Source organism: Phlebotomus papatasi, chromosome 2 (assembly GCF_024763615.1).
Source record: "Phlebotomus papatasi isolate M1 chromosome 2, Ppap_2.1, whole genome shotgun sequence".
Classification (NCBI taxonomy): domain Eukaryota; kingdom Metazoa; phylum Arthropoda; class Insecta; order Diptera; family Psychodidae; genus Phlebotomus; species Phlebotomus papatasi.
Genome location: NC_077223.1, coordinates 89,161,146 through 89,183,008, shown reverse-complemented (window position 1 = coordinate 89,183,008; position 21,863 = coordinate 89,161,146). Strand labels below are relative to the sequence as shown.

Here is a 21,863-nt window from a genome sequence, read left to right as displayed (position 1 = left end):
AAACAAGAGTTATTGTGCGCTAGGCATAAGGCATTTACCCCTCACGGATATCGACTGTAAGAAACTGCCATGTTTTCCTCTAAAATAAAATGAATACAAAGTGTACCGCATTCTATGATTGTTTAATCTACGTTCCTTGTGTCTCTTGCGCATAGTACTCAAAGTTTTTGTTCAAATTTTATTGTTCTTTTGGAAACTAAGGGCATGGAGTGAATTTCAAAGCATAACTTCCACCTGAAACTGTACTAGTGCCTGCAATTTAATTTTCCACGTACGTTTTCTCACGTAATGGAAAGATGACTCAGGGAGTGAGAGCTTTTTCCTGACATTATCACTCCTGAGTGGTCTGTGTAAGTGCATTTTTCCTTTTGCATGACACGCCAAAGGATGGGAAACCTATTTTCTGACATTATTGACAAGCTTTTTTGTGCCAAAATAAATGCATTTTCCTGTCTTACCCAATTGCACCAGGTGTCACGAAACAGGTGGGTGATGCTCTGCTCCTGGAGGGTCAACAACGAACAGGACGGGTTGTGAGCATAGGAATTGCACCCTGGGGTATTGTTGAGCGTAATCATGAATTGTTGGGCCACAATCGAGATGTACCATGTCACAGTATTAGTTCGCCCAGGTGAGTTGAATATTTTGCTATTTCTTTTTTTGCCACTATCCCCACATTATTGATCTAATGTATGACCATTTAGATCGAAATTGGCTGTTCTCAACAATCGACACGCATACTTCTTGCTCGTTGATAATGGTACACAAGGAAAATATGGTGCAGAAATCATCTTGAGGCGAAAACTCGAGAAGTACATTTCCAACCTTAAGCTCCATCCATGTAAGTTATAATGGATTTTTTTCCCTCCAGTAAACGTGCATACATTATGTGATTAAACCATAATATATGTGTGGAATATTCTGCGAAAAGTTTTCATCCCATTTGAATGATTGCCTTTTTTCCCGCATCAAACTACTAACGATCTTCTCAAAATTGGTAAACTTTTCTCAGAGTTTCATTTTGGTATACCAACCCAAGCACTAACAAAGATGCTTCAAACAGAGATGCATCTTCTGTAAATTTGTATAGATGAAAAGTAAATGTTATAGTATCATCAAAAAGCTTTAACATAATAACAGGGATTCTGGCAGAGAAGATTTGCAATAACATAAAACGATGAAAAACTAAAATCCATACAAATTCCCCTCTAAATTTAAGCACAATTTACATTGGTGTCTTTATCTGCCATACCATTAATACACTTCAAGTCTTTTGCGGAGCAGGAAGTGGATTTAAAATAATTAATGAGGATTTTTCTGGCTACTTTCTCAACAGTCACTCATTCCAGTACTCCTGTGGTGTGCCTTGTGATTGAGGGTGGCACGAACACCATCAGGGCTGTGTTGGAATATGTTACGGACACACCACCTGTGCCAGTTGTCGTCTGTGATGGCTCAGGAAGGGCCGCAGATCTAATTGCCTTCGTGCACAAGTAAGTGGTCACAAATCAATCAAATTTGCTAGGCGGGGTATGACTAAAAAATTGATTTCGTGTGAATGGTTCAGTGAGATTTCCATAAATATCTCAGATTGGATAACAAAAAAATATTGTACTATGTCAGGGAAATGGTCATCTGTCTAATCTGTAATCCTATATCAGTGTCACACATTTACTCATATTAAATATTCAGAAAGAAAAACAAAAGGCAGCGAAGGACAATTCGCAAACTGCTGAAACTCGTGTGTGTATTGTACGGGTTTCAGTCAACCTCAAGCTTAGCTATATGACTTAACTTCTATAATTTCCATAACTGAGATTCTTCATATGCGATCTTGAAATGTGTGTTACTCAGAAGGGTGTTTGCAAATCGGATTACTTGAATATTCGATTGCGACTTGAAATCTGGGGGTAAAGGATCGGTTTCCTCAAACTGTTCTCGTTGACGAAAAAGAGAGATTTAAACCAATTCATAAATCACTCAAGATCCCCCAAAATAGTTTTTTTGGAGTTATAAGATTGATTTTCGGACAAAAATTACTTATCGGTTCATAATCGGTATATTACCGGTTCACAACCGATTTAATTTACTTAACCGTCGCTACAACCAATTGCTAGACTTGGCCTAACTCAGGACCCGTCACGACTGTTACGCATCACTCTTCTCCAATTCTGCACCCCTAATGAGCTGGCGTCATGGTCTATGTCGTCGTCGGTCCATCGGAGGCTGAGTCGGCTTCGTTTCCACGATGCATAAAGTATTCCCCTAAAGATTTTGCAGGCTGGGTCGTCCTCATCTTGGGAACCAGATGACCAGGTCACCTAAGGCTATTGAGGTGATTGAGGCGTATTTGCTTGACGACAGTTAACTCTCGGTAGCGCTCATACACCTCATGGTTGTATGCTCATACACCTCATGGTTGTATGGGCTCCGGAATCGTACTCCTCACATAGAGGGTCAATAATCCATCGTCGAATCCTCCTCTCAAACGTGACCAAGAGTTCACAATTTGCTAAGGACCCACATCTCAGACGAATATGTGACGACTGACAGGATCATAGCCCTTATTAAAGTAGTAGCTTAAGCTGTCTATACACTAGGAAAAATATGGATAAGTGGGCCTTCAATAATAATATTTATAAAAAACTACAATTATTGAAGAGAATTATTGAAGAAAATGCCTCCACACAGGAACTAATACGTTTCAAAGATTCAGGGAGATCACCTCCTTCCGGGCGCGTCAGTGGTGTTTCTCTTTTCAGGGACACGAAAAACACACAGGATTCTTTGCCAAAACTTTTGACGCTGCAGTGCGCCTTCCTCAGTGGTCAAACTGTGATATTGTCTCTGAAAATTGTCTTAAAAATATCTCCACTACTCCTAATGAGAGTACACAGGGAATTTTGGGATATCTCTGCGGGAGCACATCACTGGACATTGGTCAGAGGCTAACTGATACGTTTCAATATTGACACTTTGTGTCATTTCTTAAGTCCTTCTTGCGGCTTGAGATTCTTTTTCGAGAAAATTTACTATTTTGCTCCTGAAAAACTTTGGAAAGTGTTTGTCGAAGTTCATAAGGATAGTGTTCAGTGAATTTTAGTGGAAAATTTACCAAAAATGCGAGAGGAGTGTTTGTCTACAGATTTTGTGCCAGGTGGAGTCCAATCAAATTTTAGAGAAGTTCTTTCCGATTTTTCTTTAAAAATTGCCGGAAGTAATCCCTTGTGTGCATCATTGAAGAGTCCTTTGGAACTACGATCTCACATTCGAAAAAGGAGAAAATTGAGAGATTCATCCCAATTCAATTCCTTACTTTTGGCAGAGATCTTCAGCCTTGATCACTTCTCCAACTGGATGCTAGGGTTGAGATCTGCCTTGAGTCAGAAGCCCCAATCAATGTCCAGATACTCAAATTATTCCAAATTTACATCCGAACGAAAACTGCTAACAAATTTATTTTTTATTCCAGTAGGAAATCACATCTCCTGAAACGCCTGAAGCGTATACTTTTTCTCGACATTTTTTTTAACTTGCGCCTGAATCCACTAAACACATCCCAATAGACTTCAAAAAGTAATTTTCAAATGTTTCGCAGGAGAAAATGATCGAATTTGTATGAAAGCGAAAACGAATTTATTGAAGAAAATATAATATCAAATGAACTTGATATTAAAAATTTTCTTCAATATTTCTTCCATATTCCGCTTCAATAATATTATGGAAGAATTATATTGATGTTATTTGTCTCAGTGTGTAGGGGTAAATAATATTGAAATACAATATGGAAGAAAAACCATCCATATTGAAAAGAATATTGAATAAATTGCCTACACACTAGATAAATTTCCTTCAATAATCCAAATTTATGTCCATAAATTTTATTAATGTGTAGGCGATTTTTATCAATATTGATATTGATATTGATATTTATTTCTCTCAAACAGATAGGGTCCGCCCCTCTTACATTGTTTGATAAAAAAAAAGAAAAAAAAGAGTGTAAAAAGAGTGATAAGAGCAAAATTACATTCTTATTACATAAAATGAAGAAAAGAAAAAAAGGAAAAGTACCAAAAAAATTAGCATAAATAGAGAAAAAAAAAGAATAAGAATGTTCCTAACTCCCATCTGACCTAGACTGATAGTGCCTTGCAATGTCATCCTGTGAGATTCTAGCAATCAGAATTCTTGACAAGCCTGAACCGATTCCTATCGGTTATGAACCGGTAATGAACACGTCCATAACCCATAACTAATTTTTATCCGAAATTCAGTTATATTACTCCTGAGGCGTATTTTGGGCAATGTTTTGAATGATTTATTAATCGGTTTAAATCGGTTGCGAACCGGTAATGTAAGCGTTATGAATCGATAAATAATTTTTGTCCGAAAATCAATCGGTACAAATTGATTCAAATCTGTTAAGAACCGGTAAACAGTGAATGATGCGAAAGTATTTTTGAGTTATAGAATCTAAATTTCATCAAAGCAAATTTTCTATTCGTTCTTTAGCAAAGGCATTGCACATGTATTTAAATTGAGAAATATCCTCACTATTTCAGATGAGAAAAGAGGAAAAGAAGAGCACATCTTTCTGGTCTTTGTCTTTTACCTATCAGAAACAGTGATGAAACTTCAAAATTCAAAATTAAATTCTATTCAAAATCACCTCATTGTACCCTACAGCAAATTTTGCATAGATTAATTCTCGTCAAGATGAAATTATATACAATTTTAATAAAGCTAAATCCAAGAGAGTAACATATCTCTGTGAACATTGCTTCTAATTAACATTTCATATTGTTATTACGTTAATACAAAATGATGTTCGGATTGTAGGATAGTTTTGAAGCGGAAAATAAAAGAACTTTATATTTTGTTAATTAAGGTATACGTCTAAAAAATATTATAAAACAAAATAAAAGTTACAAGTGAAATATGAGGAAAAAAAGACAGATTTCTGGAAACTTAAAGTTTTTGATACCTTAATAAAATATTTAAATAAACTTCCCAATTGTTATTTTATTGTTAGTTTACCAACAGAAAATTAATACACTTTCGCAAACTCAATTATCTTCTTGACTGCTCCTTATTATCTTTTCCCAAGTAGTGGATGGAAATTTGTGGTTTTGAATGGATTTTGTATGCAATGAGAGTTCATGAAATTATCACAATGCAATTAAACTAAAATGTTGTGCATGATTTCCTACATAAAGGTATGCAGCTGACGGTGAGGAGCAAACTGTGCTGGAGTCAATGAGGGATTATCTGCTCAATACAATACAGAAGACTTTTGAAGTGACAATCGATCAAGCTGAATGCTTGTACCAGGAACTGCTACAATGTACCCGCAATAAGAATTTAATTACCGTATTTCGCATACAGGATCGTCCTGAAAGTGATATTCAAGAGTTGGATCAGACAATTCTGACGGCCCTCTTCAAGTCACAACACCTCAGTCCACCGGAACAGTTGAGTTTGGCTTTGACCTGGAATCGTGCCGATATTGCACGGACGGAAATATTTGTGTATGGACAGGAATGGCCTCCAGGTATATGTTGCACATGCACATGTGGCAATTTGTACATTTTGTCAGGATGTGAACGTACTATCACTCAAGAGGATGCTCCTATGAAGAAGGATTCTTTGATGATTTATTCAATATTTTCCAACACATACTTCTCATTTTAGGTGCCCTCGATGAGGCGATGATGCAAGCACTAGAACACGATAGAATCGATTTTGTAAAGCTTCTACTGGAGAATGGGGTGTCCATGAGGAAATTTCTCACTATTCCGCGTCTCGAGGAGCTCTACAATACCAAACATGGACCAGCAAATACACTTGGGTACGTTGAAACGTGATAAGTTTGTTTGAATTTATGTGAACTGTGATTGTTTTATTGGAAATTCGTTTCGTGGTTGTCGCATCGCCAAAACCACTTGACGGATTTACGAACTTGACACCGTTTTTGAACGCTTGAGAGTGCATGCATATTGCTATTTCTTTAAAAAAAAATCCTTCGTGAAGATATAGCGGAACTGTCTTAAAAGATAAAAAAATTGTATTGAAAGATGTGCAGAACGTTATTCCCTATCATAAGCTTGACCTTAGAAAATTGACAGCAATATCACAGTAACCTGTTTGTATGAGAAAATCAGAGCGGAAATGGGACTCTTAATTGTTGTAAGAGCAAATGAGAAGGGAGAAATCAAATATATAGTTGAATCATGAATTTTCCATTAATTGTTCCTGCATGCAACTCATGTACGTTACTAATTGTTTCTAAAAAGAATTACATTTCAATTATTGACGCTTTTACAATTTCCATCTCAGCTGAAATAATAATAGCAAATCCTACTCATCAGCTACTTCACTTTTAATTCCAGATACATCCTGAGGGACGTGCGGCCACACATACCAAAGGGATATATGTACACGCTACACGATATTGGATTAGTGATAAATAAATTAATGGGTGGCGCTTACAGGTTTGCTCATTTTATCACTTTTAGCCCAGACTAAACGAATTAGTAGCACTTCCAAGTTCAATTTGCCCTAGTAATCCTGAGCTCTTTTGTTGTCTCTTTATCGATGAATTCCGTTTGAAATAACAATATGTAGAGACCATTCTACTTTTGTACGTGAACTTTATGAATGAATTAAAGGGAACGTTTTAACTTCCAATGAAAGCGACTAATAATACTAAATGACATCTGAATGACTCTAGGATGGTAATATCAAGCATGTGTGCTGTATATTTTATCTATCAATTCTCAATGGAAAAATGGTTAGTAAAAAGCCATTATCCACTGAAGAATTTTAAAATCGTCCAGAAAAAATAAGTTAGTGAGAAATTATTTATCCACAATTATTTTTAATTTTTCTAACACTTATTTTCATAATTTTCATACTCATTCCTTTTACAAAAAAAATCTATAAAAACGCAATATTTTAAAGATTAATCAAAATTACTTTTGTCTTACCCAAATTTATTCATCCTGATTAGACTACAGTGGGAGAAATTCAAATAGAGACGAACCTATAAGTAGGTGATGTGGGTGGTTTGTAAGTCCGATCGACAGTAGTGTACCTAAGTGGGTGCGGGAGGGGCGGTCCGCCCAGGGCGCGAGTGTCCACGGGCGTCGATGTTCCTTTTTTTTTAAACAACTAAACCCTGACTCTTTATTCTTTCCATGTTGAAGTAAAAAAGATTTTAATAAAATAGACTCCGAGTCTTTCTGGAGTGCCCCTATAGTTCTTAGCATAAAACGGTTTATATTGTGCTAAAAACGTACACAGCTGTTAAACATTAAACGATTAAGATCGAGAAAACTGTTGAAGATTTAGATTCAATTTTATTTGAGCTATGCAGGACTTATGCACAATTTTATTCATTTTATTCTTGAGTTGTGCTCGGCTGTACCGGTTTTGACGAGAACCATCTGTTTTAAGAAGTCTAACCGCTGTGCATGTTTTCAGTACAATCTTAACCATTTCATGCTTAAGCTGTACATGTTTTCAAAATAATCTTAGTCAAAATACTATTCTTCAAAATTTGAATTTTTACTGTTGATCAATATTGAGTACTACATTCCTTGAAAAGGAGAGCTTCCACTTTTACATTTAACTTTTATTAAAAAAAAATTAAAATTTCACTGCATTTTCAAAATTAAACCTGTTAAACTCAAAATTAAAAGTTAAATTTTTCACGGAATATGGTAGTCAATGATACTGATAAACAGTAAAACCCCCCGCTCGAACAATTTTTACCGTGGTAAGGGCGCCTTCGCGTACAACCGCACCCCCCACATAAGTGTCTAGATACGTCACTACCGATCTACCTAACATTTTTTTCGAATACTGTATCTGACGTACACTAACGGCCAAAACATTAAATACACCCTTCGTAAGCTTAAATACACGTGATTTGGACCGGGAAAACGCTGTAATATCCAGTTCTTCGACATCAGTTCCAATCTTGGTGGAAACACTTCAGGATGTGTGGGCAAAGTTCCTTCAGACATTTTGTAGAAATTGATCAAGAGGATGCCTGGAATATGTGAGGCGCTTATCAAAGTTAAAGGAGGATTCTTCGAGGAAAACTAAATTTGATGATTTTATTCACGTTTTTTAAATAAAATAATGAAGTAAAAGAAATTAAATTGCAACAATAATAAGAAGAAATTTGAAAAATAATAAAAAATATATGAAAAAGTAGAATTTGGGCTGAAAATTTCAATATTCAAAAAAGAAACCCCTTTCAGAACACATCACACTGGAAACCGACCACAATCCGTACCAAAAATATTCCCTCGGTATTATTTTCAGTTTTTCTGAGACTTAATAATATTTACTAATAGTATTTAGCTTATATTAAATGATTATTAAAAGATTAGATCAGTTTTAGAATGTGGGGCTACTTTTGCATTTTTGTCCTAAAAGCTAATTTTTGACTGATCCTCAAATTATAAATTTTGTAGCTCATGTAATTTCTCAAATCTTGTTTAAAACTGTTCTTAGGTTTATATTTGAAACTATTTCAGTCAATAGAACTGGATATTACAGCGTTTTCCCGGTCCAAATCACGTGTATTTAAGCTTACGAAGGGTGTATTTAATGTTTTGGCCGTTAGTGTAGATGTATATTATCTTCAGTTTCTTCCGGTGTTCGTCAGAGGATTGTCTTCTTCTCAAAACCAAAAAGACTCAATTTTCTCCAAAGCTTTCAAAGCAATGTCGAAAGCTTTGGAGAAAATTGAGTCTTTTTGGTTTTAAAAAGAGACTATAATATAGTCAGAAGAAGTAAATGCGATTGTAGGGCAATTTGGATTGATCAGACAAACTTTTTATCCTTTTTATGTTTTATTATTGTTCAACGTTATACTGGTATTTTGGATCTTCAAAGAGTAAAGAAAACTAATAACTGCTCTCTCTTTGAGTTCTAGCAGCAAACTCCTACATATAAAAATAGTTCATTAAATTGTTCTTAAATGTTTGTGAATTCGCGTTAGAGATTTACGAAATGCTCGTAAATCGTATAAAGGCAGAATCACATGGACAATAAAATGTTCGCCGTAGCTTCACCGTATTTCGTTAATTTACGCATTTTCATTGCAATTCTTACGAAAATTTTCCATTACCGTATTACCTTATCTCATACTCGGTGGCATTAGGTGAAAATAATACAAGAAAATTGAAGAAATAAAACAAAAATGCGATAAACGGTGAGCAAAAACAACTGTAAGAGAAATTAATCGTATAGTTTTTTTTGCTCATCGTTTATCGCATTTTCGTTTTATTTCTTCAATTTTCTTATATTATTTTCACCTAGTGCTACGGAGTATGAGATAAGGTAATACGGTAATTGAGAATTTGCGTAAGAATTGCAATAAAAATGCGTAAATTAACGAAATACGGTGAGTATTTTACTGTCAATGTGATTCTGCTCTAACTCATAAAAGTTTTTGTTTTTGACAAACATTGTTCGTTGACTTCACGAGAATTTCTTGTTCTTTCTCTAATCATTTGTTCGAAAATTTTCCTAAAGAAATTTTGTCCTTTGTTTGTAAAGTTTTGCCAGATAGACGAAAATGTACAAATAAAAGTTTGTAAACGAACGAAAAGCGCTCGTCATGCGATTTCTTCACTAAGAAAGTTTGTGAAAAAAGTATAAACCTAAGTTGTACGATTTACGAGCAATTCGTAACCTCCTACGAAAAATTCACAAACATTTACGAATACTTTTACAATTTTTTCTTATGCAATAATTAAAATAACATACTATTATCGCGTTGCATAATTACTAAGCTATGTTTTCAACGTCTTTAACCGTTTTTAACTGAAAGGACACTATTACAGCTTAACCCATTCAGTCAATGTACCAGAAATACTTGAGATAGAATGTTCATATTTTGGGATTAGTTTCCTACAGATTAATAGATGAATTTTTTGAAAAGAAAAAAAATTTATCTATTATGGGGGCGCGGGGATTCGCCCTCAAACATACGTCTTAACGGTCACTGAATTTAAATTCTGTGCATTAATTCATTACAAACTCTATTGCTTTAGATAGAGTAACTATCCAAGAAAACAAATTGGCAACCAGAATTCAAATCAGGAAAGAGGAAAGAGGCCAATTTTAATAAATTCGACGGGATGTCAAATTTTCCGTCCGCCATTTTGAGCAAAAATTTTGCATGACCTTCCGCGAAGCAAGAAAACAATAACCAAATGTATTTTCATTTCTGTCGGACTATTTTTCCCAAGTAATTGGTGAACTAAAGTTACTAAAAATCCATTCCTGATAGCAATTCGAGTATAAAGTTACCCAGGAATAAATCATCTAAAATCACTCAATTTGCGTGTGATGTATAATACCATGGTAAGGAATGGGTTAAAGAAGCAATTTTAAAGCAAATAAGTTTGAGTTTTTATGATATGCACACAGAAGCTTTTAATAGATTACCATCCGTGTATGAATAAATCTGCGAGATATACTGAAACGAGTGCCAGTCATTTGTCGTGACTAATTTTTATCGTGCCACTATCCTGAAAGTTCAGTCACATTTAATTGGCAAACTCTCATAAATCACGTGTATTTAATTTGGGTTTTTTTTGTGCCATGCTTAACACCCACACAGATCCTACTACACGCGTCGTAAGTTTCGACCAATTTATGCCAAAGTCATGAACAGCTACGTGAACACGCATAGAAAGTCATCAACATTCCAGCGGCATCCTGGTGCAAATTCCATGAGTCTGGTGACTGGTCTCCTGCCATTTACATCGGAGATGGCTCTCTTTGAATTTCCCTTCAACGAACTTTTGGTATAAATTTTTTTATGTTGGACTTTTTTATGAGATTTTTCTTTTTATCACTTTAATGACTTGTTGCGTGTGCACTGTCAGATTTGGGCTGTCCTCACGAAGAGGCAACAGATGGCATTGCTTATGTGGACCCATGGGGAGGAGGCTCTGGCCAAATCTCTTGTTGCGTGCAAATTGTACAAAGCAATGGCTCATGAGGCGGCTGAAGATGATCTCGACACAGAGATTTATGAGGAATTGAGAAGCTATGCCAAAGAATTTGAGACGAGAGGCTTGAAACTTCTGGACTTTTGCCATAGGCAGGATGGGGAGAGGACTCAGAGGTTGCTCACATGTGAGTTGAATTCATGGTCAAGCCAAAGTTGCCTTTCTCTGGCCGTGGCTGCCAATCACAGACCACTCTTGGCGCATCCCTGCAGCCAAGTTATTCTGGCAGATTTATGGATGGGTGGTCTGAGGACCAGGAAAAACACCAATCTCAAAGTATGACCCCCCCAAAAAGGAAGAGATAGATGATCTCAATGTATTTTTGATTAATGATTTTCTTCAGGTCATTCTAGGGCTTCTTTGTCCGCCATTCATCAAGAAGCTGGACTTCAAATCCAAGGAAGAACTCCAGTCAATGCCCCAGACTGAGGAAGAACATCTGGAGAATCAGAATCTAGACTACGAGGATCACGAGAAAGCACATCAAAATGACGCTGAGGTAATATTTATCATTCTTCTTATTGATAGTATGAAAATTTCGTTTTCATCCATCTCATGAAATTCTTCACTGTCTTGGCATTCACTTGTTTGATCATGCAGAAAAGCAGAATATTTTCTATTTGTTCAATTTCCTTCTGGATTTTTTTATTACCATTACACAAAAAAAACTCCTTCAACAGAAACTCCATCTCATTAACATTTCAATTCACTTTGTAGACCACAAATAAGAGGCGATGCTCTGTTTCTTTCAAATACAAAATAGGAAATCAATCATGCTCTCAGGTATCCAATTTATTAAATTGAAATCACGTTTATTTATATGTTTTTCTACTCTATATCCTTCTTCGTTCTTCCATACTTTTCCGTATAATCGCAAATATTGATGTGTTTGAGTTTGTGAACGAAGCTCGAGATGTGTTTTATCATTCAATTTCCATCACCACAAAGCACGCCTCTCCTTTGGCTGGTTTTGATGCTCTATACCGGTGGGATGTAATGAAAATGTGGCATAGAAGGGGCTGAAATTGCGAACCGGAAAGAGCACCCACTTCCTTAAATATAATAATTCTGTTTGTTTATATTTACATTCCGCTAAAGTGATTTTGTTGCAAGTGAAACTGGAATATCATATCTCTTTTCAGGAAATATTTCTATTCAACATTTTGACTTTTGCCCTGCATTTTTATTAGTTCGAAATGTTCAAAAGATTAAAAGGAATTAAATTTTATTTACGAAATTGCATTTGAAAGAACTTTGATAAGAAGTACTTGAGTTGTATGCACTTGAGAGAAAATTGGAATTTTAATTCAGGTGCTGCTTTTAAACTATTTTAGTGTAAGAACTAAGAAACACTTTTTTTCATTTATTCTCTATGTATATGGAAATGAGTAAGATGCAAATGAAAAGGCTTTAAAAAAAGAAATTTCAATTTAAATGACAAATTCTGGAACACGGACCTTTTTTGTGAAAAATCTACAAGTAGAAGAGGGGTCACTACAATCCGTTGTTAACCTATTAAAGTTGAAACAGAACAGTACACCTTTCTGGTCAGTGAATTAATTAACTATTTTTAGAAATTGAAGATTTTCAATTGAATTGAAATTTAAAATTTATTTTTTGAAGTTTAGTGCAGTAAATGTACAGTAAAAAGTTAAATTTGATCAGAAAAGGATATAAAATTTAAAACAGTGATTTATTGAAGTTTTAACAAAGGCAATTTAAATAATTCTTCAAAATAATACACAAAAAAGCCATTTTACATTATGCTGTTATGTTTTACGTTAGTAAAACTATCAAAGAATAGGGGAGACTGGGGCAAAAAGTCACAAATCGAAAAATTCAAAATTCAATATCTTCCAAGGTAAAAAAGATAGCGGCTCAAATTTTTTTCTATAGATAGCCTGTGTTACCTGTAATGATACGGGTAGAATTAAGAAATTAATAGGAGCCTTCTAATGTGGCTTGGAGGCCAAATGTTGCCCTTCCGGATTTCACAAAGAATGCCCGCGTGCAATCCACATGCACTCCACTCACTGGGAAGTCTTGTGACAATGATGATTGATTCCTCTGAAGGATATCACTTCACTCACTTCACCATAAATTCTTAAACACCTCTCAATGTGGAAAAGCTGTCACTGAGACTAAAAAATGTTTTTTTTTTTCAATTCCAATTTTATTTTCTGAAAAATTACTGAGAGGCGGAAATTAAGCGAACTCTTTCTGGAGAGGTTTTTTCACAAAACTGGTCTAGTGAGATAAAAAGAATGACTTCTTCTCTTATCACTGATTGAACTAATGATCTGCAATAATGCATAATCCCATCAGATAAACTAATGTGGACAAATTTTAGAATTATCCATGGACAGCCTCCTAAGGCCTTTTTCAATGTCGTAAGTTTCTTGGAATTCGAACAAGGAATTTATAAAATAAAAAATATCGAAATTTTTAGCCCTATTTTTGAAATATTTTCCTTGCAGAAGATAACAATTATTACCTACTTATTTTCCAAAATTGATGCGCTGGTGAATATTTTCTAAATAATTTGGATTTTTTGAATACGAATCCGCTGTCTATTTTAGTATTTCACAAAAGTTCTTTTCTCCAGAAATCCTTTTATTAAAAATGGCCACTTGGGGTAAAAAGTAACAAAAGGTATATAGCAAAAAGTAACAAAATAGCGAAGCAATTTCTGATGTCTCACAGGAAAAGAAACGTCATTATCATGTCTCGCCGCTTATTGTTTGCATTGGTCAAACGATTTGCAGTCTTTTGTGTGTTTTTTTCTAAAATAGCTTGAAAAGCGCTTTTCTCGTTTTCTCGCTTTTCTTGCAGAGAAAACGGTGTTTTACAAAGGTTTAGATGAATAAATTTTCTATGAAAATATGTCCTCTAGGTATTTTTTTCAAATTTACGAAAGCCTGTAATGAAGCGAATCAAAATATGATAATACCCAATGTCTGGTACTATTTGCCCCAGCATTTTTGAGAATGGTCACAAAATTACCTTTTAGAAATTGGCTCGATAAACGTATTGCCTTACAAAATAGAGGAAAATTACTTTCACAATGTTGTAGAGCGGTAAATTTCCTATAAAACTGCGCTAAATAGAAATTTTTGAAGCACTCGTGTAGCTTGTAAAAAAATAAAATATCCGTTTTGTGACTTTTTGCCCCAGTCTCCCCTACAGTACGAAACATTCCAAAACATAGAAGTTTTAGTGTGGTAAATTTTAAGGGGTTTGCAAAAACGCAAAATTGAACTTACACTGCGTAAATTCGCAGTAAAGCTCCGTCCGGACGTGGAAACACAAACTGTGGAGTCTTCAACCCAAAAAGATAAAAAAAAAACTCACTCTTCTCCAGAGCTTTCTACACGCTCCGTGTCTTCCTCAGTGGCTGTGGAAGAAGTCAGAAATCATTTCATTGTTTTTAACAATTTTTAACAGTGTATCAGTTTTGAATTTCACTCGATTGATGTCAAAGATCACTGGGTTTTGCTTGTGTTGCCGCGTCCGGACGGAGCTTCCCACTAAAAATTTTCACTGAAGCTGAACGGCAATTTCCCCCACGAATTTTAGTAAACACACAAAAAAATTTCCGTTAATTATTTGTAAAGTTATGCCAGACAAACAAAAAAGTACGAACAAATGTTTGTCCAAAAGAACACAAAATGCTGACAAGTGATCATGTTTGTGAAAAAAACACGAACTTTTACGAACACATTTATGGCTTAACTCTTTAACAACGAGACACTTTTTACGGACAGAAAATCAACAATAACAATTAAACTGATAAACATAATAAATGATAAGTCTTACATCTAACCTTGGAAAGTCCAACAGAGTCTGATTCGGTTTATTTTATGCATCTATGAACGATAGGGACAAAAATAGCCCAAAAATTTAAGTAATTTTTCTGACAATACCAATGAATAATATTTTTCGCTTTAATGAAAAATATTACGTATGAGTATTGTAGTTTTTATTGTCAAAAGGGATTTGCTTTAAAAAAAATTGGAAGTATAAAAAATAAATAAAATCAATTATGAATTTGAGAATTTAAAAATTCCCCATTTTTGAGCTCAAATATTTACTACATAGCAAATAGCCAGAGACTTGCAAAAAACATTCTAGATTCCTTCAACCTTCTACTTTACAATTATGTACAGACATAAGAAAAAAAAATAACTTTAGGTAGTCAGGAAAAATTATTTTCTATATGGGACACCGGTGTTCCAATCGTCCTTAAAGGGTTAACTAGTACTTTAACGAAAGATGTTTTTAAAAGGTTAAAAAGGCTTGAGGTTGAGAAATACGCCTTAAATTGAATTATTCTACGCTATTTTGGGCAATATTGGCAATGTTTTGAGTCATTTATAAATCGGTTCAAATCGGTTGTGAACCGGAAAACTTAAGAAGTAATTGTCCAGTGTGAAAAACTACGAAATCAGTCACAAGTTCGAGCACTTTACAAAACGTGGGACACAGAAAAAAAATATATCGTAAAATTTTTCGTAAATGTTTATGAATTCCTGGAGACTTACGAAATACTCGTAAATCGCATAATACCCAACGCACAATAACTTTTGTTTTGTAAACATGTTTTTGACATTTCAATGAAAGTGAATGAGATCTAGATCTAGTTATCTCGCTCATTCTCATAGGAAATTTTGAAAACATGTTTACAAACAAAAGTTATTTTGCGCCGGTCATAACTCACAAATAAGTTTTGTACGCTTATTTACAAACATTTAAGAAAACACACAAAAAAAATCCGTTAAATTTTGTTATTTGTTTGTAAAGTTTTGCCAGACAAACAAAAAAGTACGTACAAACGTTTGTCTGAGTGATTATGTTTGTGAAAAAGGCACGAACTTTTACGAACACGTTTATGGCTTAAACGATTTACGAGCATTTTATAAGTCCCCAATAGGAATTCACAAACATTTACGAACAATTAAACGAAATATTTTTTTTTCTGTGTAGAAAATTATTTTTTTCAATTTTTTTTGTGATATCTGCATTAATCTCATAAAAGTGGCATGGCCTAATATTATACTAAAGGAAAAATAGGTCAAAGAGTATTTCAAAGTGGGCAAAGAGATTTTTAGGTTTTCAATTAAACTTATCCAAGTTTTAAGAATCTCGTGGGAATTTCGCCAAAAAGTAGCAATAATGCAGAAATTTGGCAATCATATCTGGATAGTAGAAATGAAAGAAGACTAAAGATAAAGCTTTGTAATCCCAAACAGATTAAGGGCAGAATCACATTGACAGTAAAATGCTCACCGTTACCGTCAAAGCCCTCACCGTATTTCGTTAATTTACGCATTTTCATTGCAATTCTTACGCAAATTTTCCATTACGATATTACCTTGTCTCATACTCGGTGGCACTAGGTAAAAATAGTATAAGAAAATTGAATAAATAAAGCGAAAATGCGATAAACGGTAAGCAAAACAAAAAACTGTAGGATTGTTTTGCTACAGTTTTTTGTACAGTTTTATTGCTCACCGTTTTTCGCATTTTCGCTTTATTTATTCAATTTTCTTATACTATTTTCACCCAGGGCCACCGAGTATGAGATAAGGCAAAACGGTAATTGAGAATTTGCGTAAGAATTGCAATGAAAATTCGTAAATTAACGAAATACGGTGAGGGTTTTGACGGTGACGGTGAGCATTTTACTGTCAATGTGATTCTGCCCTAAACTTTAAACAATTACACTCTTTTGTTGTCCAAAATTTAAAATAAAATGCAAATACGAATTTACACAAAATTTAAAGAATTTACGTTTCGGCTACTTAAAATATTGTTTCATGTCATTTCTGGAAAAATATTACTTTATAAACTTCCGTTTTCTTTTTGAGAAATTTCCTTCACTGACCCAAGACACGTGTGAAAAGTAAATTATTCTTATTTCGTAAGCGTTGATTCGTTTTATGTGCGTGTACAATGTTTAATACGGAGTTTGACCAAAAAGTTTTTTAACTCTGACCAAATGTACTCAAGGTTTTGATATAGTATTTGAAGTGGTCGAGAGTTTGGGGAATAGTGAATTAGGCTTTATTGTACCACAGCCCATAGACTTGGGATGTACTGTCCGATCGTCATTCGTGCATTCAACAAGATATTGAATACATATAAGGATTTGATACATATGTTTATAAATATATCAAATCGGATTACTGCATTGATTCTGGCTAATAAGTCTGCAGAATCAATCAGAGGGGCTCTGAATATTTTAAGTGTTAATCTATAGTAAATAAATCACAGAATGAATACTGAAAAGATTTTCAATATTCAGTGTGAAATATTTTCAGAAGTTTTCTTCTCCCTGAGCTGAAGAGATTTAATTTGCTTTTGAATTGGGCACAGCCGAAAATATTTCAAGAAAAATATTTCTCTGAGATTTGGTTCCTTTTGCTTGCAATTTCTTTCGATGTTTCTTTTTACTCTTGTTCTCTGTACTTTTATGAGTGTTTGTTTATATTTCCATCCAAATGTTGTCATTTGTTGTTGGACCTTTTTTTTTCGTGAATTTATCGATGTAATAGCATAATCAAGAAACACGAAAGTGTCTCTTCTCCAACTCTCTTGATATGGGAGAACAAGTCCCTCGTCCTGGTAATATATAATATAACAACGTGTTAATGATGTGAGGTTGGATGAGGAGGCCCCAAAGAGAAAGGAAAATCATGTGGGATTTCTGTATTAGTAATGGTAGAATGTAATAAGGATATGGATATTTCGGTGGCAGGAAACACGCGTGGATGGCACGTGACCCAAATGCCGACCATTCACAGATGATGAGAGAATTGGAAAAAGAATATTTCATTCACCTGTTGAGGCAAGAAAATTCCATTGATTTTCCTTGTTTGCTCTCCCTTTTATTATTCAACACTCACGGTCTGAGGGGAATTTCATCCACATTTCCGATACCGCAATATGTAGGTTGGGCGGAGGACTATGGGAAGGTGAGAATAATGTAACACTTGAGACTTGAGACACAAAGAAGGAGTACACTTCATAAACATAAAATATCGCAAAAGTACCTATTTGTTTACTTAAACGAAAAGTCTCTTTATTTTTCAATGAATGACGGAAGGTAAAATTCATACAATTTCTGAGTATTTTTTTATGAATTTAAAATCTAACAACAATATATCAATCATTTTGGAATTATTAAATTTTCTAGAATAAAATCAATTTGTACAAAATAAATTGATAGTGATTGCTATCAATGAAGAAATTTATTCCGCTCAAATAAATTTGTGAATAGTGATTCAAGTGAAATAGATAAATTTGTTAGATAAAATTTATTATATCAAAATTTAAATTTTTTACTATTAAAAACATTTAATTTTTTTCTGATGCATTGTTTTCCTGGTAAGCGATATATCAAATACACTTGGTGATTAAAATTGATAAACTGCATTAAATTCAATAGACTCATGTAACTGCTGGTGTTACGTAAAGTTCACGGTAGCCTGTTCCTTAGACTCTGTTCTACTAAAAATAAATCAACAATTAATGACCTTTGACACTACAATTACCGCTGTTACTAGTGAGATGCTGGTTTAATAGCCCAAATAATATATGATTATTACGTATCTGTAAAATAAATAAAGATAGGCTAGAAGGAACACCTGTTCGGCTAGAAACATCTATTGGCAATTTCTTCAAAATATTGAAATTTGAAAAGCCATATTCCTAATAACTAAAAACCAGAGTGGGCCAAAATCTCGAATCTGTCGAAATCCTGAATAGTTCAAAATCTCGCAAAGTTATAATTCCGAAAAGCAAAAATCTTGAATGGGTTAAAATTCCCGAAAGCCAAAATCCCGAAAGTCAAATTCCTGAAAAGCCAAAATCCCGATTGGGTCAAAATCCCGAAAAGCCAAAATCTCGAAATCCAAAATCCTGAAAAGCCAAAATCCCGAATAGGTCAATATTCCGGAAAGCAAAAATTTCAAGAGTGAAAATTCCGAAAGCCAAAATACAGAATAGGTCAAAATTCCGAAAGCCCATATTTCGAATATGTAAAAAACTAGAATGAAAAATCCAAAATCTGTCGAAATCCTGAATAGTTCAAAATCTCGCAAAGCCACAATTCCGAAATGGCAAAATCTCGAATGGAACAATATTCCGGAAAGCCTAAATCCCAAAAGCCGAAATCCTGCAAAGCCAAAATCCTGAAAGCCAGGTTTCCGAAAAAGAGCTAAAATCCCGAATTCCTAAAAGTGTTATTCATAACTATTTCCATGATTGCACACGCGCTTGCATAGAGAAAAGAGAAATTTCCTGTGTTTTGGAAAATTATTCCCCACATTATGCTTTGTATAATTTCGTTCCTTTCCGAATTTTGACTATTCGGAGTTTTAACTTTCTGGGTTTTCGCGATCGGGATTCTCAATAAATACTCCGCGATATATTTTAAATCTGGGAACTTTTCCCTAGTTTTTAAAATATGGGTGAGAAGAGTCACATTTATTGAGAAATATAGGAAGACTTTAGTCATTATGAAGCTTAGGATGGTACGAAACATGGTCATTTCCCCTTAGGTCAGATTAATTAACGAAATATGGTAAAAATATGAAGGGTTCGAAGCCTGAGTAAGGGGAGTCAGCAGGACATTATACACTTATGAACAGCGTCCAAAAGTCTTAAGTTCTTATCTGAAAAAATTTCAAAAAATCATAAAATTATTAGTTTATGATGTGATTAACAATTTTGTGATTTTTCGAAATCTATTTCAAGAACTTAATATTTTTGCAAAGCTATCTATAAATGATGACTCTACGTCATACGGTAAAAAATTTTGGCACATAATTTGTTCCTAAAAATTAGCTCGTTCACGGACACCATAGCTTTTGGCACAATCTTGTTCATTTTACGAGACTCAAAAAGATAATCAATATTAGCAATTAGTAACGAATTTGTTCCAAAAAATAGCTCGTCTTAAAATCGTATCCCTCTCTTCTCACACTCAGTCACCCGTCACCAACGAACCGAGGAGGACGCCAAATCTGTGGCAATTTTTGTGCTACATGGATTCACTTTTTTAATTCGAGATTCCCTTCCCCTCCTACTGCCAGAACTCTCATATGATTTCGTCATGCACGCATCTGTATAAAACACTCTTAAGTTGATTCTTATTTGATGTTCCTTATGAACTTTCGCCAGCGAAATCCATCTCGACTGAAGTATAGGCCTTAACTGTAAGACGATATCACTTACACGAATTTGTTTCCGACAATTAAACAAAAAAATTTCCCATATGAGTAACAATTTCGTTCCAAAAATTATCTCGTCCACAGACACCGAAAATTTTTGGAACAAATATGTTACAAATGTAGGAATAATATTTTTATAAAGAAAATTTACCAATTTGTTTCTGACAGTGGGAATAAAACAGCCGAGTGCAACAAATTCTATTCCAACTTTCAGGAACAAATTTGTATAAAACTAAATCAACTCAAATTTGTAGACATTTCACCGTATCAAAACGGTTCCAAAAGAAAACTAAAAAAATTGTAACTATATTTCGTAACAAAACTGTAAAGAAACTTTTTGGAACAAATAAATATCTTCCCTAGGTACAAATTGATTCAGAAAAAAATTGTTCCAAGGAAAACTTGTTTCAATGTTTTGGTCAGTGTCCAAAAGTTTTTACCGTGTATGTGCGAAACCTGAGAGTCTGCACCTACAATGCTTGGTGAAAAGCAAAAATGCATGAGTACGATGCTTTTCCTTGCGACTTAGGGCAGAATCACATTGACAGTAAAATGTTCACCGTCACCGTCAAAGTCCTCACCGTATTTCGTTGATTTTCGCATTTTCATTGCGATTCTTAAACAAATTCTCAATTACCGTGTTACATTATCTCATACTCGGTGGCACTAGGTAAAACTAGTATAAGAAAATTGAATAAATAAAACGAAAATGCGATAAACGGTAAGCAAAAAAAACTGTAGGATTTTTTTGCTACGGTTTTTCGTACAGTTTTTTTGCTCACCGTTTATCGCATTTTCGTTTTATTTCTTCAATTTTCTTATATTGTTTTCACCTAGTGCCACCGAGAATGAGAAAATGTAACACTGTAATTGAGAATTTGCGTAAAAATTACAATGAAAATGCGTAAATCAACGAAATACGGTGAGGGCTTTGACGGTGACGGTGAGCATTTTACTGACAATGTGATTCTGCCCTTACGGCGTTATCACACTTGCACATTAAAATTTTGATGTGATTCACATTAATTGTCGCTTGTGAGCGTTTAAATATGTTATTTGTGTCTTTGAGTCACTTAATATTTGGGGTTTTTCTATTTATTGATAAATAAGTGGACTTGGCCTGCAAAAATAAGTTTAAATTTACCTAAAGCATAAATATTTTTCACATTAAAAAATTAAAGAAAAAATCGCATTAATTTTTCGCATTAATGTTATAAATCGATTTATATCCAATTTTGCGGGCCAAGTCTACCTTTTTATCAGCAAATAGATCAAATTTTGAATATAAAATTATTCAAACACACAAATTACACATTTGGACTCTCACCAGCGACAATTAATGTGAATCATATTAAAATTTTAATGTGCAAGTGTGATAACACAGTTGGACCGCTAAACAACTTTATTAATCACTTTTAGGTATAATATCTGAGAGAAAAATCGCACATTTCGCAAAGCTAATATGCCTTGCCACTTCAATTTGGCAAAACTTCCGGGTTTTGCTTCCCTAACCCTACAGCATTGTAAAATCGGAAATGTGGATGAAAGTAAATCGACGTGTACCCACGTAATAATTGATAAAATGCTCAAAGCA

General features: G+C 34.3%; 2 protein-coding genes across 2 annotated transcripts in view; both read left to right on the top strand.

Annotated features, from left to right (window-relative positions):
* The window catches only part of LOC129804969 (translin), a 239,470-nt gene that overhangs the window by 182,086 nt on the left and 35,521 nt on the right, over window positions 1-21,863 (top strand). The window lies entirely within an intron of this gene.
* Window positions 1-21,863, top strand: part of LOC129804965 (transient receptor potential cation channel trpm) — a 117,903-nt gene that overhangs the window by 71,599 nt on the left and 24,441 nt on the right. The window contains exons 8-16 of the mRNA XM_055852755.1: window positions 472-631; window positions 705-841; window positions 1,337-1,493; window positions 5,217-5,551; window positions 5,692-5,848; window positions 6,390-6,491; window positions 10,643-10,829; window positions 10,911-11,312; window positions 11,380-11,535. Of these exons, the coding sequence (XP_055708730.1) occupies window positions 472-631; window positions 705-841; window positions 1,337-1,493; window positions 5,217-5,551; window positions 5,692-5,848; window positions 6,390-6,491; window positions 10,643-10,829; window positions 10,911-11,312; window positions 11,380-11,535 (1,793 nt within the window). The remainder of the gene's footprint in view (window positions 1-471; window positions 632-704; window positions 842-1,336; window positions 1,494-5,216; window positions 5,552-5,691; window positions 5,849-6,389; window positions 6,492-10,642; window positions 10,830-10,910; window positions 11,313-11,379; window positions 11,536-21,863) is intronic.